Consider the following 15967-nt stretch of genomic DNA (forward strand, 5'->3'; position numbering starts at 1 on the left):
GCCGAGGTTGTGGGCGCGTGCGCGGGACCCGAAAGGCAGAGGCCTGCCCCGCCCCGTCTCCGTGGCAACCAGTGTGCGTGTATTTCCTCCGCCCCCTCCCCAGCTGTCAGGGGCGGAACCCACCCGGCACCTTCCTGCCTCCCACCCACTCCTGGGGGTGCCGAGGACCCCTCGGCATCTGGGTCGGCGAGAGCACCACGGCTGCGCAGCCCAGGCGTGAAGGGCGGTCCACCTGGCGGCCGGTGAGGGAGAGCCAGGCTGGGGTGCAGGAAGCCGGCGCCAGAGGAGAGCATTTGCAGAGGTCTCCGGCATTTGTGCAGCGGGTCGGCGGTCCTGCCACTTGCTCTCGCTGAGGCTTCGCGACAGACTTGGGAACAGAACAAGGCAGGGCCGCTTGCTCCTGTCTTACGGCTGAGGAAACCGAAGCCAGTCTGGGCTCCAGGCAGGAGCTAGTGGACCCAACCTGTGGACAGTCTGGATGCCAGCTGCCCACCTCCAACACTGCACCGCACTCCACCCCCAACCCAGCCCGGGGGGGATCGACCAGCCAGCTGGACAGTGCTAGGGGCTGAGGATACTGAGGGAACAAAACCAAGGCCCCGTCCACCAGGGGCTCACCCCGGGAACCTCCGTCCCAGGCTCCTCCCTCAGGGCCCTCTAGCTTAGTATACACCAGGCAACTCCCGGGTCAAGTGGAGCCCCTCGGAGACAGGTCCAATATTAAGCTCCTGTTTCTGAGGACCTACAGGCAACGAAGCACCCTTCCAGGGCCCCGAGGGACCCCGTCTTGCAGTGGAGGCACGTCTTGCTGGGCCAGGAGGTTCCTGGATGGCCCGGGCATGGAGGATGGATGGATGCCTGGGAAGGCCGCCATCTCACTACGGACCCTGCGGCTGCACTAGCAAAGGGCCCTCGCCCTCCTGCCTTCGTTTCCCCCACGAGCTGCACTTGGTTCCCTCTGGGGGCAGGGAAGCCAGAACCTCCTCTGCAGGGCCACGCCCACCCCAGGCCTCTCGGCAGACGCGGAAGGGACAGCTTGCACCTCGCAGTTCCTCAGGGCTACGCTGGCAGGGTCGGGGCCGCTCTGCCTTGCTTGTGAACACGGGGCACACCACTGTCAAACCCTGTGGGTGCGCCAGGCAAGTGGGCTGTGCACTCGGAAGGAAGCATTTCCTGTGAGAGGAGGAAGGGCCCTGGCTAAGAGCGCCTCCACCTGCAGGGTCTGCAGGTCAGTTCTGCTGCTCAGAAGCTCACGGACTTCTCCCAGGAAACCGGTGTCTGGAGCTGCCCTCACTTCATCTTGTCTGCCCTGCTCACTTCCTTTAGCCTGGCTGGGGAACTCCAGGGCCCCACATCAAGAGTTCAGGGTGTGCCTTAGCGGCTTCAGCACGGCTGAATGTCGTCAGCGGAGTCTGCCTGGGACCCGGCTGCATCTCAGGCTGCTCCCACCAGGGCAAGCCCCGCCCCTGGTAGGGTCCTTGCAAGGCCTTCACTGGCCACCAGGAGGCAGCAGCGATGGCACGTTCGTCTCGTGGACCCGGCATCTAAGCTTCAACAGACCAGCTCTCCTAGCCATTCGCCTCCCCCCCACCCCATCCTCGGCTGGAACCCCAGTCCTACTTCCCAACAGCACACGTTCCCTCTTCCTCATGAGCCCGCATCTGGCCTTTGTCTCCTGCTTCCCACAGGCTCTTGGATTCTCCCTTAGTGAATTTCCAGAGAGAGTTTCCCCAGGGTACCCCTTAAGGGGACCAAAGTGGACACGCCCCTCCTTTCCCTGAACCCTCAGTGGCAAAGTCCCGGCTAGCTCTCCAGGACGCAGTGGTCAGATCCTCCGACTTGGACGCCAAGGGGAGGACAGAAGCAGTGTGCGGAAGGTGCTCTGCGAACCCTGCCGGCGGCCGTCGCTGCACCCAATTCCCTAGCCAGGGCCGCCCCTGCAGGACGGGCCACCACTGAGGACCAGCTGGCCTCAAGCCACCCTGAGTCAGCTTCACCCTTCCCTGTGGGGTCCGGAAACGCAGTTCCCTTCAGGCGAGCAGAGGCCCCAGCCACTTGCCTGCCCTCTGTCCGCCCCCTGCCCCCCGCCCCACAAGCGCCACCCCACTACGCTCTAAGTTACCTCCCTTTCACCACCACCAGCCAAACAGCCGTGCACACATTTCCTTGATCAAATAACACTGCCTTCTTGAGTTTAAATTTTATTTTACAAAAAGAGAAATAAAGAAAACTGATAGGCAGTTATACTGACTTACAATTGTTCTGTTTGCTTTTTTAAAAAAGTGACATGAAACACAAGTAAAAATAAATACGTCATAGAAACAGCCAGTTGCCCAGTCTCCGGGGCAGGAGCACCTGCCCTGCTGAGAGGGGAGGGAAGCCCTGACCACACCAGCAGCTAGAGCACCGGCCGCCAGGTGCTCCTCAAAGCCAGGCGCGGGTCCCGGGCCTCAGGGGGCGTCCTGAGGAAAGAAGACGGAAAACCGAAGCCAGGTGCCAGGTCCCTGGGGCCACCTCATCTCCCCCTACTCCTTCTGGCAGCAGTGTGGCCTTAGTGGTTATCCACTGTGACCCCCTCAACCCACCTGCACCCCCTTCCCGACCCCTCTGGAGGGGGCACAGGAAAAAACCAGTCTTGAGCAGGCTAAGGGGATTCTTCTGGTGAGTCCTCAGCCCACCCTGAGTAACACAACCAGACAACAGTAAGTTTACACTCATGTGTACATGAGCAGGCGCGTGTGTGCGCACGCACACACACACACACACACACCCCTGGGCTACGCTCTCTTCCAGGGGAGGGTCCTGGATCAGGTCACAGTATGAGGTCTCCCCTCTTCCAAACATCACCCCAGCAGTGGTAACAGAGAGCACCCCCATCTCCCCCGGCCTCTGCCCTACGGACTCCTCAGCCTGCCTGGCCACCTCTCCCCAGGGCACCAGGTTACCAGAGCAAACAGGCCCACGAGAGGGGAAGGCGGCAGACTCGGGTCCCTGAAGAGCAAAGAAGTTGGATGCTGCCTGCTTGGGAAGTTCATCGTAAGACGCGGGGATTCATAAAAGGCCCAGGGCCAGCTAGTGGCACAGACAGACATGAAGAGGTGACAGTGAGTACACAGGGAGGAGGAACAGCGGCAGCAGGGGGGGCACATGGAGTCTGGGGTGACGGACGGAGAGTGAAGCGTTCTCAGACGGGCCTTGGGGTGCGGGCTCCCTGGGAGGTCAGCAGAGGGCCAGAAAGTCTCCGGGGGGTCCACCGGGGACAGGAGCTTCTCGCTCGGGAGTCTGGGCTGGAAGAGAGCCCCTCGGTGGGTGTACAGGGGACCACGGCTCAGAGGCAACGGACTGGTCTCCTGAGCAGTCACGGGGGCCTGGGGGACGGGAGGAACCGGGTCACGGCCAGGAACACTGGGTACGAGGAATGTAAAGCCCCCCGAAGACCTTCCGCACGGGACGGGGACTCCGCTCCGGCGTAACGCCAGGCTCGCCCAGGGGGAAGCAGAGGTCCTCGCTCTGCTGGCGGCCTCTGTCGGGAGTGGCCGCCCGCCCGGATGGCTCCAGTTTGGCTGAGTGTTTCAATTATCCGTGAAACCTCACCCTGGCTTTGCTTCGGGCCCTGGGGTGGGGAATTCCGTATTTAGTCTCGGACCACACCACACGAATTGGTGACTGACTCCTAGGGAAGAGAGTCCCAGGTGCGGCGCGAGTTACCGTGAAGGCAGGAGGCGCCCGGAGAGAGGCCCACGCACACACAGCCCGGAGGGTGAGAGCGAGCAGATACCCGGTCTGGAGAAGCAGGTCTGATCCCACTCGGTTCGCTCACTTCCTTCCTTAAGTGACTACTCTAATTTTTACCCACAAAGGTATTAAGAAAAGGAAATCAAACATCACTACAAATGGGAATCCTGAACCATTAAGTTGTACTGTGTTCCTTAGGCTGAGGATTCAGGCTACACCAGCCAGACGGGCCTCGAGGAGCCTGAGAACTTTCCGTGGAAGGTGTGAGGGAAAACGCCCAGGCCTGACCTTCCGCCACCTCGCACCACTGTCCTGCCCTCACGTGGGCCCGCGGGGCCGCTGCAAGCCACCACCAGGCGCGTCTGACCCAAGCGCTTGGAACAGGGTCCTCGGGCTTGGGGGCACTTCCCGCCCCTCCCGCACAGGCCCCCGTCCAGCGCGCACGTGCACTGCCTACCAGCACACAGGCAGGGCCAGCAGAGAAGTCCGGGAAGGGTTTCCAGGCCCCTTAAAGAACGAACCCGAACCCCAGAACTGATGGCACTCCGATGCCCCCTGGTCCTCCCCCACCGGCCTGAGGAGCGGAGCCGCACACGTCGCCTGGAGCCTCCTGGAGCCGGTCCTCCTCCCACACCACGGCCTCCCCCACGTCAGAGACCCAGCTCCTGGCAGCACCAGGCTGGGAGCAGGCCCCTGATGCCCTCAGGTTGCCCGTCCACTTCCTGGCACCTTCCAGTGCCCACCCTGCCAGGGACTGGTTTCAACTCCACGCTGGGACAGCTTCCCGGGTCTCAGAGCCTGCTGCTGTGATTGTCTGGAGGTGCGCACAGAAATACCCCTTCTTCCCCAATCTCGCGCACACACACACGCACGTGCTCGAGTGCACACACGCGCCTGGGATCCCAGGGCTCCGGGGCCTCGGAGGCGTCCGCTGTAGCCCAGGCTGCGAGTGGGCTCTGTGCGCTGGAGACCCGGCCTGGCTTGCTGCTACAGCGCCAGCCTCACCCCGAAAGCCCACGCCAACTGAGTCCCTTCACCATCCAATCCCGGGCTGCATCTGAAAGAGAAAGCACTGGTTGGAACGGCTATTTTTAAATTATTAAAGTAATTTGCATAGCTAAATTGTAGATCTAAGGCTTCTATGAAGAGGAGAGTTAAGAGTCTGGCAGGGTGCTAATGGAAACAGAGAAAAAGGCGCCGTAAGTCCCACTTGCGGTGATTGGGCAGCGCACACACGCACACAGGCACACAGCCCCGCCGGCCACCTCCTGGTCTCCGCCCCGGGGACCACACCCAGAGTGTGTACAGCCCTCCCACGACGACCACGGGCTGGTGGAAAGGTTGCGGAGCAGCTACCACGAGCGGCGACCTGAGCAAGCCGCCTCCAGGGCTGGGAAGACGCAGGGGCAGCAGCTGCCCAGTGAGGGGACTCGCGGGCAGGCGGCGGAGCTCTGCAGACAGACAAGGTTAGTCCATCATCAAGAGACGACTGGCAAAGTCTCGGTGGCAGGGGTGGGGGGGCAGGCGGGGAACCAACAGACAGCCAGTGCTCGATGCCCCCTTCCTTCCCTGGCACTGGCAACAAGAAAGCCTAGACACAGAATGGCTGATGTGCTCTTTCAAGACACAAGCCAGACTTAAGGCTCCTACAGAGAAAGGGCTCCTCCACGTTCCTCCAGAGGGGAGGAAGGCAGCAGACACCGGGTCCCTGCCGGTCATCTGGTAGGTCCGACCGGAAATCGGCGGTCTGCCCCCTCGACACGGCCCCCACCTGCACACGGCACGGAGCGCCTGCCTCTGCGGTCGTCAGAGGAGGACTCGGCTCCAAACTCGGGGTGACCGAGTACTTTCTAACAGCAAGCTCCGTGACCCCCAGGGCCAGGCTCTGTGGCGCGAGTCTCACACCCACTTGTGCTCCAGGTGGTCGCAGGCTCCCCGGCCTTCCTGAAAGGCCGTTTCCCAGACACACAGTTGCTCGGGGCGGGCTCTGCTGGAGCCTGGCGCTCCTGCCTCAGCCAGCTCACCGCCCACGGGGACTGGCGCACCAGCAGCTAGGGGGTCTGGACCACCTTCAAATGGCCCTTCCCATCTCCTACCTCCCCCCCACACCTAAAAAAAAGACACATGAAAAGTTCAAATAATAAATAATTGCCCACAAGAAATAAATTAACATGGAGCTCTCTAACAGGGAAGGACAGGACGGGAAAGGCCACCGGGACAGGCAGTTGGGGGCTCAGCGCCATCCTTGAGAAGCATGTCTCTTCAGCGGCAACACCGTGGTCTCTCTCTCACGCCGCACGCACGGACCCGCTCCCCCGAGGCCAGAACCGGCGTCTCACAGCCTGGGAGGGGGAGACCGGCCCGAGACAGCCGCCGGGGAGGAGGCAGAGATCGCTGATGCCCACTCTCTTTCACCGCTTGCCCTGAATTCTCAGACAGACGCGCCTCTGCAAACCTGGGACCTGCGTTACCCAGGCCCGCCTCGCCCAGCTGGAAGGGAGCCAGCCGGTGGTTCCCACGGCTCTTCTCCTGGGCTCACCCCGATGTTCGCACTAATAGTTGCCTGGAACCACCACACTCCGATTTCCATTTTTAAAGCGGTAAGTTCATTTTTAGTTTCCCCTTATCCATCGTTCCCTCCCTCCCTCCCCTCCCACCTTCGCCCCTGCTGTCACGTACACATACGCACACACACCAACACACGCACGCACAAGCACACACACCTGGTCTGCTTCTTTCCCACCCCCAAGAGGACTCCACGTCCCACGGAATCTCGGTCGGCTCCCCCTGCCCACCCTCCTTCCTTACCCTTCGCCCCCCTCCCCTCCCCTCCCCAGGCCAAGCTAAGTCACCCGGTAAGGCAGGTCTCTTGGGAGGGAATGTTCCCAAAGACAGGAGTGGGATGTGAGTGTCTACACTCCGGCGGGCGGGCAGGCGAGCACGCGAGCAGATGGCTAAGCCAGGCAGGCGGGAGAGAGGCGGGCCACCCAGCCCCGCGGTCCGGTCCTGGTTTGGGTCCCTGATTCCCTACTGCGGCCGTGCCACCGGGGGTGTTGCCGCTTCCATCACACCGCACCAGAGCCCTGCCACTGTGGTCAGCCGCCTGCCTTGTCCTCCTCCCGCTCCCTCCTGCCAAGCGCCCTCTTCTCAGAAGGCCCAGGTCACTCACTGCCTTCCAGCTGGTGGGGAGGTGCCTGCTGGGGGCCCCGAGTGAGGTGCAGAGGGGCTCCCCAGCTATTTCCCAGTGACCTCTATCACGTCATCGTCCTTGTCCTCGTCGTCGTTGGAGCTGAACCCCACCTCGGCAACCTCATGAGAGTCGAACGGAGGCACCCGGGGCGGGAGCAGCCCGCCGGCCGGGTAGCCTGCGTGTGAGGACACATAGCCGGGGTAGACAGACACGCCCCGGGAAAGGTCGCTGGGCAGGACGGGGGAGGGGAAAGGCGCGAACATCCTCGGCTCGGACAGGAGTGGCTGCGAGAACGGGAGTGAGTAGCTGGGGAGCATCCCTGGCACGGGGGGGCTGAGCATGAAGGAAGGGGTGCTGGCAGTGACTGAGGTAGCCGTGGAAGAGGAACTGACGGGGCCCGTCTGCACCAGCGGGTCAGTAGTCACTGGGAACACCAGGCGGGCGTCGGCCAGCAAATTGGACAGCTGGTAGTAGGAGGGGGCGCCGCCCATGAGCAGCGAGTTCTCCCCGGCCTGGGAGGTGAAGGGCGGGGCGAGGTCGTGGTTTAAGGAGACGGGCGGCATGGCGAACCCGCCCGACACTGGGTACCCGTGTTCGTACGGCTGCATGGGGGCCGGCAGGTGGCCCTTCCTGGACCGCCGACGGGCTGACTCCTGGGCAGCAGGTGGTGTGACCAGCTTTCGCTTGTGGCCCCGCAAGTCCAACACCGGGTGCCTGTCACCACAGGGCTGGCTGGTCACCAGGAGGGAACTATTGAGGCAATGCCCCCCGTGTCGAGGCTCGGTCCCGAGAGCGGTCCCAGGCATAGCACTGCCGTCCGCCAGCGGGGCCGGGGGGCCGGGCAGGGCGGCGTTGGAGCTCGGGGAGCTCTGGCGGGACTCCCGGGCAGCAGCCACGTCCGCGTACTGCTGGAGCTCACTGATGATCTCCGGGCTGTCCGGGGAGACGGGCCTGGCCAGCCCCTCGGGGTCCGGGGCTTTGGGTGATGAGGCACTGTGTCTGCCATTGCTTGTAGACTCGAGAGAAGGCCCCTGGGAACCTGGGGACAAAGCGCAGGTCACTGAGAACCAGGACAGCCAGGGAGAGGAGGAGGAGAGGGGAGAGACCCACACGAGAAGAACCTCCTCCTGCACCCCCCAAAGTCAAACCGTGTGACGTCTGAACAACATCACTGTGAACCACTGTAGACGTTCTGCTCAGAAACTAAGTCGATTGCAAGTGAAACTAAGCCGAACAGAAAGGAGTGCTCTGTAGGCCCCGGGCAGACGGACAGACGCGCTCTACCTGAGGCCGCCGCCCGGCCGTCTTCGGGAGCCTTGGGCTTGCCGGCCGCCCGGACAGCGAAGATGCGCCCGTCGCTGGCACGGATGTACGTCCCTGCAGACGCGAGAAGACCGTTAGCAGCAGACAGGCCACCGGCGGCACCGGGGAGCTCCAGGCCCCGGCGCTGCGGGCTGGGCAAAAGTCCTAAGGTGAGAGCTCACGCCCTCTCTCGAGATGTCTGAAAGGAGCAGCGGGGCGACTGAGCTGTGGCCCAGTGATGACCCTCAAACACTGGCTGCACCAGTGCCAAGGTCAGGCCCCGTTCCAGACGCTGACCCGGCCAGGAGGGACCAGAGTCGCACCAGAAAACGTCAGGAAGGTTTAAATGCAATGGAGGAAGTACAAGGGGGGCGGGGGGGGCACCCAAATAAAACAGAAATTTAATTTATAAAAAATTGTGTATTTATTTGACATGTTTATACTTCAGTCACCTCCCAAATACTCTCTATTTGATGCAATACACCTATCAAGACTTTTTTCCCCATGGCTCAAAACAGTTTTTGAACTTGGCGATTTTGATGCCTTTTAATGCTTCTGCCATTTTTTTGTTTTACCTCTTCCACATCAGCAAAATATTTCCCTTTGAGGACTCTTCATCCGGGGAAACCAAAAAAGTCCCTCGGGGTGACATCGGGTGAATAGAGAGGGTGGGGCACAGGGGTCATGCCATTTAGGTCAAAAACTGCTGGACGCTCAGCGGTGCGGGCAGGTGTGCTGGTAAACACCCATTGGGGGGGAAAAAATCACCGGAGCCAAATGAAGCCGCTCATGGCAACGCCCGCTGGTGCGTCAGTCCAGGTGGGTTCCTAGAACACTCACCTAGTGGGGGACGCCTGTGCTACGAGGGGCCCGCCATCCAGAAGATAATTTGGTTTTGGGGTCCCCCCTCATAAACGGGGTGCTGTGAAAGCTAACCCAGTACTCTGGCCCGCGTCCTCCTCCTCCTGGCCGGAAAGGAAGAAGCCTGGTTGCCTCAACAGCCTCTCTGCTGGCAGGAAGGACTCCAGGCTCGAGCTCTGCTACACAGCACTGACCCACCTCCCCCGTCTCGGGTGTATCTTCCGATCCAGCTCCTGGAAAGGCGGGGCTGCCTGCCTCTCGGCCAGAGACCAGCCATCTTTCCTCACAAGGCCAGCCAGTAGGTATTTTTGGCTCTCTGAGCCACTGGACCTCTCTTGCAACCATTCAATTGTGCAGCACGAAAACAGCTGGGTGTGGCTGTGATTGAAAACCCTTTATTTATGGATGCTGAAATGTGAATTTCATCTGAAACGTGAATTTCAATCAACTGACAATGAAAAGACCCGTTCTTAGCCCCCAGGAAAGGAACAGGAAGCAGACCAGATGTGGCAAGGGCACCGGTTAGGGTGTGCCATTTACCAGCCCCTGCGCTGGGCTAGAGGCGCACAGCGAGTGGGCAGGCGCGGTCTCCGACGCGTCCTGTATTTTGTGGCCTCTTTTCCCTGAGCCAGAAGGTACTCTGGCCCAACAGAGGTGAGGGCAACAAGTCCTTTCTGCACAGAGAGCCTCAGGGAGCCTCAAAGAGTAAGGCTGATATGAGGGACACTGGCTTCTGGAGTAAGGCTCTGATACCGTCCTGACAATGTGCGGCCCAGGTGTCTCATCCCAGCAGTCTCCTCCCCCTCTGTGAGGGGCCAGGGCAGTGGACTTTCCAAATTACCACACCTGGGAATTCTGTCCTGCAACCCACGTGTACCAATGCGGCCGCCCGAGGCATCTCCTGGTCGGAGACCTCCCACCCCACTCCAGACCAGCGGGTAAGATGGTGCAATGACTTACATGCTGGCTGACAACCCTCTCCACGGCTCTTCCCCTTTGACTTTGGGCTGCCTGTGTGCAGCGTGCTAGACGTTACGCTTCTGATTGCTGCAGCGTTCGCTTCAAAGACATCCACCTCGAATAAGTGAACGGCCAGCTGTACGATACAGCTACCAGCTAAACAACTGGCTAAGGAACTGGCGGCCCCCACTCACAAAGGCCCCTTTTAGAAAGCCTGAGATTAGGGTTAGGGTTCCAGTGCTCTGATACCCACTGTCACGAGGGGAACCCCAAAAGACCCAGGATTATCTTCTAGAGGGTGGGCCCTTGTAGCACAGGCGCCCCCCACTCGGTGAGTATTCTAGGAAACGCACCTGGATCAGTGCGCCAGCTGGCGTTGTTGTGAGAAGCTGTGTTTGGCTTCAGTGAAATGTTTTTGAAGACTCTTTCACCACGTGTGTCCATTTCATGACGGGTGAGTTACGAGTGCATCTGCCCACTGCTGAGCGTCTAGCACTTTTTGACCTAAATGGCACGACCCCTGTGCCTCACCCTCCCTATTCACCTGACCTCACCCCAAGGGACCTTTTTGGTTTCCTGGATGAAAAGTCCTCAAAGGGAAACAGTTTGCCCATGTGGAAGATGAAACAAAAACCAGCAGAAGCACTAAAAGGCTTTAAAATCCGTAAGTTCAAAAACTTTTGAGCAGTGGAGAAAATGTCTCAATAAGTGTATTATGTATTTCATCACATGAAGAGAGTATTTGGAAGGTGACCAGAGTTAAAACATGTAAGAATAAATATATAGTACTTTATAAACAAATTCTAGGTTTTTATTTTTGGGTCTCCCCCCACACCGTATGTTTTCAGTTTGCTGATGAAGACTGGCCCCAGTCTTGGACTCGGATAAAGGCGGAGGAGACCCAGGTGCATGCTCTTTCGCTCCCTCCCCTGTGACCTCCGGGCCAGGCCCTGGGGCACAGATGCGCCCTCCAGGGCCCGTGAGCACTAAGCCTGCATTTGCAGAGGTCCCCGAGGTGCGGTACAATCGTGACCCCCACGAGGGCCGGCTGGGCCACAACTCCGGCTCTGGGAAATGTCCGTGCGGGTTCCCACGGGCAGTACGGGACCAGGTGCGGCAGGCATCCTGAGCTGACCTTCCATAGGCTAACACGGACCCAAAACACAGTGCCTATCCAAACCCACCCCGAGTTCTCCATAAAAACAATGATAAAACACAGGAATGTGGGGACCCTAACTCCTTCCTTGTGAGCCACTGACATAGTCTTTGGGTCTGTCCCCGCCCCACAAGCTCCTGGAAGGTCATTCTCCCATGCTTCCCCTATGCGTGACACTCTTGTAGGGTGACCCCTCCCCCGCCCCGGCACAACCCCGTTTCCGGGCAGGGGACGGCCCGGGCGGGCGCTCACCTTTTGTCCCTCGGATGATGTGGATACTCTCACCAGCGTGGATCCGCGCCTGCACATCAGTGGAGCTGTTGAGTCCGGGAATAACAATATCTGGTGAAGACACAGACCTCGGATTTAGATTGCACGGGGCCTGGCGAGCGCAGGGAGGGAAGCCAGCATCCGCCCCCTCCCCCGCCCGCTCCCCCGCGGTTTTCCTAGAGCCTCTCATCACGGAGCAGAGGTCAGAACCCAGGGAGGCAAAGCAAGTGGGCCCTCTCCCAACCATCTGAATAAAGAATACTGTGAAAAAAAGAAACTGTCTAGAAATCTCATCATTGCTTCTGGTCAATTTCCCCTGAATTCATTAAAAATTCAGAGGCTTTGGTTTAGAAAAAGTTTTGGTTCAAACGGTTGTTTCTGCATAGTTTTCCCTCCTCCCAGGGCCGTCTGCACGCAGCGGCTCCACGCCACTCCAGGCGCCGCGAGGCCTCCCCTGCTCCTGCGGCTGCCGCGGCACACCCGGCGGAGAACAAGGAGGGCTCTCCAGAACCGGCAGAGAGGCAGACTCCGAAGAGGCTCTCTTTTAGAGAGGGGCTGCCCTTCCCACTGACCCTGGAACACAGGGCCCATCACAGGGTGGACGGGTGGCGCCCACCTCCCCAGCACCGGTCCGCCCTGCTCCATCCACGCCAGACTCACAAAGGAAGAAGCGAGTGACGCTCAGACCTTCCCGTGCGGCAGGGGACCGAGAGCTGTCCTGGATGCTCAGCTCACCCTCCCTCCCGCCCGGCGGGGCTCCACACACTCACACGCCTCTCGGAAGACTGGCCCTGTGTCCCTGTGACGTCACCACCACCGCTGCGTGGCCTGGCGTCTGTCCCACCCACCACGGCCAAGGAGACCCAGCTCTGTGTTGTTGTTTATGACAATTATTTCGGTAGAGTGCAAATCCCTCGAGACCCAGGACTGTTGTCTTCCCTGTTTTTACCCACAATGCCAGTGCAGCAAGGCCCAGGGTTCCCAGGTGTGTAATGAATCATGAAATTCCCGAATAAGCCGAGAAAGGTGAAAAGGGGCAGCCCCCTTGGAAGAGAAGCCAGGAGCTCCCGACCTGTGGTGGTGACCACCTTCTGCACCAGGACCCCCGCACGCTGCAGGTAGTTGATTGGGAAGTTCATGGCTGGGTTCGTGCCGGAGGCGCAGCCGACACCGCCTCCCAGCGGGACATGCCGGGGCATCATGGGGATGGGGGTGGACTGCACGGGACGAACACTGGCCACAGGCTTCTCGTCGCCCTTCAGGGCCGGCTGCCTGGGGGAGAAAGATAAGCGCACTCAGTGAGGTCAGCGCAACGGCCGACCTGAGGAGCCCTCAGAGCCCCTTCAGACGGCCCCTCTCTCCAGCCTTGGGTGCTGCTCCAAGGAGCCCCAGAGGAGCCCACAGGGCACGGCCCATTCAAAGGACAACGGAGACACAGGGCTGAGACAGAGAGGCGGCGAGGGTGACGCCTCTCAGAGCCCAGGGAGTCAGCCACCAGCGGAATGGCAGCGATGTGGGGGTGGGAGGTGACGTCCCCTCCAGAATTCGGACTGTCTACACACATTGGGAGGCAGGCCTCGGCGTCGGGGAGACGCAGAGAGGCGGCACGGGAGGAAGAGCTCGTCGGGGCACAGCACGCGCTAACCTGAAGATGCAGGGGCGGGATCTCCCCGCTCACCCAGGACGGAGGCCACGGGACGCCACCCGTTCAGGTGAACTTGAGGAGCCACCTGTCCAACCCCAACTGTCTTTCCTCTCTGAAGCTTCAAGAATCAGTGAGTGATGCAGACACCCTCTCTCCTCTGCATTACTTTGTGGGGGGACCCCCTGGGGCCGGTCTCCACAGCACCCCTCTAATCACAACCACCCAAAGAGCAGCAGCAGCAGCAGCAGCCGCCAAAGCCGTGCGCGCAGGAGCCAGGCTTCCACCAGGCCCGTGCCCGGGCCGGCCTGAGCACTAGCTGGGCGTGTCCTGCTGGCGACCCGCCACGTTACCCTAGGGCCAGTGGCGCATTCCTAACGCCTCACCTTCCTGTCTGGAGGAAGGTGCCCTGAGAAAGACGCTTCTGACTTAAGATTTTTGAAATTAAGTTCCGTCTGTAAGCAGCTTTCTGAAATCTGTGTCCTCGGTCTTCAGTCCTAGGAAGCCGACCTCCTCGGACTGACATGCTCTGCCTCATCCGACGAAGAGCAGCTCGGGCAGTGCCCCGGACCTCGTGGATGCCCGTGCTCCCAGGGAGGCCAGCGGCACGGCAGGCTCACCAGGCCGGGGCCCGTCTCTTCGATGCCTGCCCAGGGAGGCTGTGCAGGAACCAGGGCCCCAGCCAGATGGAAACAGGACTGTTCCCAGGATCAAGTCTGAAGGGTAACAGGGACGGAGCCCACGCCCCATACTCTGCAGGGGCTGAGGCGAGGAGTTCGGGGGAAGGCCCCCATACACACACCCAGACAGGATACGCAATCGACGGGGTCCCGGTGTGTACGCTTCACCAGAGCCCAGAGCAGCCGGGCCGGAGCGGGAGCTCACAGTGCCTCACAGCCCAGCCCACTTGCCAGGTCTCCCCACCCTCGGCTTTTCTCCGCTGGGCTCAGGCTCAGTCCGTTCCTGCTGCTGCATGGAAAAGCCCAGACAAGTGAACAAAGGAGAGCGGGACGAAAGAGGAGAAGGTTCACAGGCAACGGCACCCCGGGGACGCCACACAAGCGCAGTCTGGAGGCTGGAGAGGCAGCGCCCTTCTCCCTAAAGCATCTCGCGCATAAAAACAGCACATTCACGCACCGAAAATGAGAGTCTCGTGTGAAATATCACATGGTTTCGGTTCCTCTGAAACCTCATTCGGCAAGTTTTTTTTTTCACATGCACTCATCGTAAGGGAAAAAAGTTTCAAATCTATCCCACTCAAAATAATTATCTCTAATTCAAGATGATTAAGCAAGGTAAAAATGAAACCACCAATCAAGCAGCCAAACTAGTAAGGATTATGAGGTACTCTGTCTTAAAAATGAAAAAAAAAAATTAAGCACAGATAACTGTTCTGCAATGTTTTTTTACAAAGTAGCCCTCTCCCACTTAGCAACTGGCTTTCGCCCTGCTCATATTCTGAACAGTTCTAGAAGCTGTGCTGAAGAAAAAGACTTTTCGCTCAGGACTGTGGCACAGCCGCAGAATGAAATCCCCTTGGGAGCAACAGAATTCATTGCCTGCAGTCCAAGACGCATGGAGACCTGGCCCCCACCTTTGGCCTTCAGTGCTAAGTAAGGTCTAGGACCAAGATGCTACGGATAGGATGCGGCTGTGTGGGGGGCCGGGCCTCTCTGTTTTGGGAAGCTGTACCCCCCAGGATCCGAAAGGACTCTCCTGAGTCATCAGACCAGCTGCTCGTTCTGCTAGCCAGAGCCACTTGAAATGCCAGGGCTGCCGAACTGTGTGGACACCTCATTGGAGAGCAGGCCTGTCCGTGCTCAGCAGCCCAGAGCCAGCGCAGCCTGTCCCTCTGCGTAAAGGACGCACCAGGGGGCGGCCGGGCCTGGCTCCGCGGCAGCCCCCCCCCCCCCCGGACAGCGACTCACCAGCTCCTCTGACTGAAGGCGGGGATGCTGGTCAGGCTCTGGTCGCTGGCGGGGTAATACTGCGCGTACGAGGGCCGGGTGTAGGGGACCGAGGTGCGCTTGTCCTCCTCGTAGCTTTTCTTCGCCGCCTTCTTCTCCGCCTTGGTCAGCTTGTGATCCTTCCGGTTAAGGAGCAGCGACTCGTGTTCAAAAGGCTCCTGGGGACACAGGAGGACACTGGTTCAACTACCAGTCTCTGTGCTGACGTGAACGACACACGGGAGTCTCACTGTGACGCGAAGACGGGGCTGCCGCCTCCAGCACCAGCAGAGGGCCCACTCACAGACACCTGGGCGGGTGTGCCGTCCCACTGTGGAGAGGACGGCCCACGGGTCTACCCCAGCACCGGCGTTAGACAGCCCAGATCTGCCTTCCATGCCAACAGGGAGGGGAGTTCAGAGTTAACAGACTGTGGTAGTCTTAGAATCTTCCACTGCTCTTTCTGCTGGGAAAACACACTGGCCAACCTATTCCAGGTGGCCGAGCCCAGCACTTGCGGGACCGTCCTAGGGGTGGGGCCTGCATGGGCACGGAACAGGACCAGTGGAGTTCAAGTTGCCTGCGTGACCCAGAAGTCCTGGTGAAGAACAGCAGCCCTCCAGACAAGCGCCTCTGCTGGAGACGGTTGCGCGGAGACCGCACGCACACGGGCTCTTGCCTTGGTGATGAGGTGAGGGTACTTCAGACAGGCGAGCTGCAGGACTGACTCCTTGATCCCCTTTATGTTCAGAGACGTTTGGGGAGCCGGCTCCTTCTCCACAAAGTGCAGCAGGTTCTCCACCTCCTTCCGGGTGAAGTTCAGCATTGGATTGAGATCGTCCACCACCCGATCTAGAAGGGAGAGGGCACGGAGGAAGTCAGTACCCGGCGAAGAGGACTGCAAA

General features: G+C 60.1%; 1 protein-coding gene across 1 annotated transcript in view; it reads right to left on the reverse strand.

The window, feature by feature from the left end:
- Positions 1-2181: 2181 nt before the first annotated feature.
- The window catches only part of RAD54L2 (RAD54 like 2), a 79521-nt gene continuing 65735 nt past the window's right edge, over positions 2182-15967 (reverse strand). Inside the window, 6 exon segments of the mRNA XM_028518469.2 lie at positions 2182-7964; positions 8210-8302; positions 11457-11546; positions 12547-12746; positions 15045-15241; positions 15742-15914. Coding sequence (XP_028374270.1) covers positions 6970-7964; positions 8210-8302; positions 11457-11546; positions 12547-12746; positions 15045-15241; positions 15742-15914 — 1748 coding nt within the window. The 3' untranslated portion in view covers positions 2182-6969.

This window comes from Phyllostomus discolor, chromosome 7, assembly GCF_004126475.2.
Source record: "Phyllostomus discolor isolate MPI-MPIP mPhyDis1 chromosome 7, mPhyDis1.pri.v3, whole genome shotgun sequence".
NCBI lineage: Eukaryota > Metazoa > Chordata > Mammalia > Chiroptera > Phyllostomidae > Phyllostomus > Phyllostomus discolor.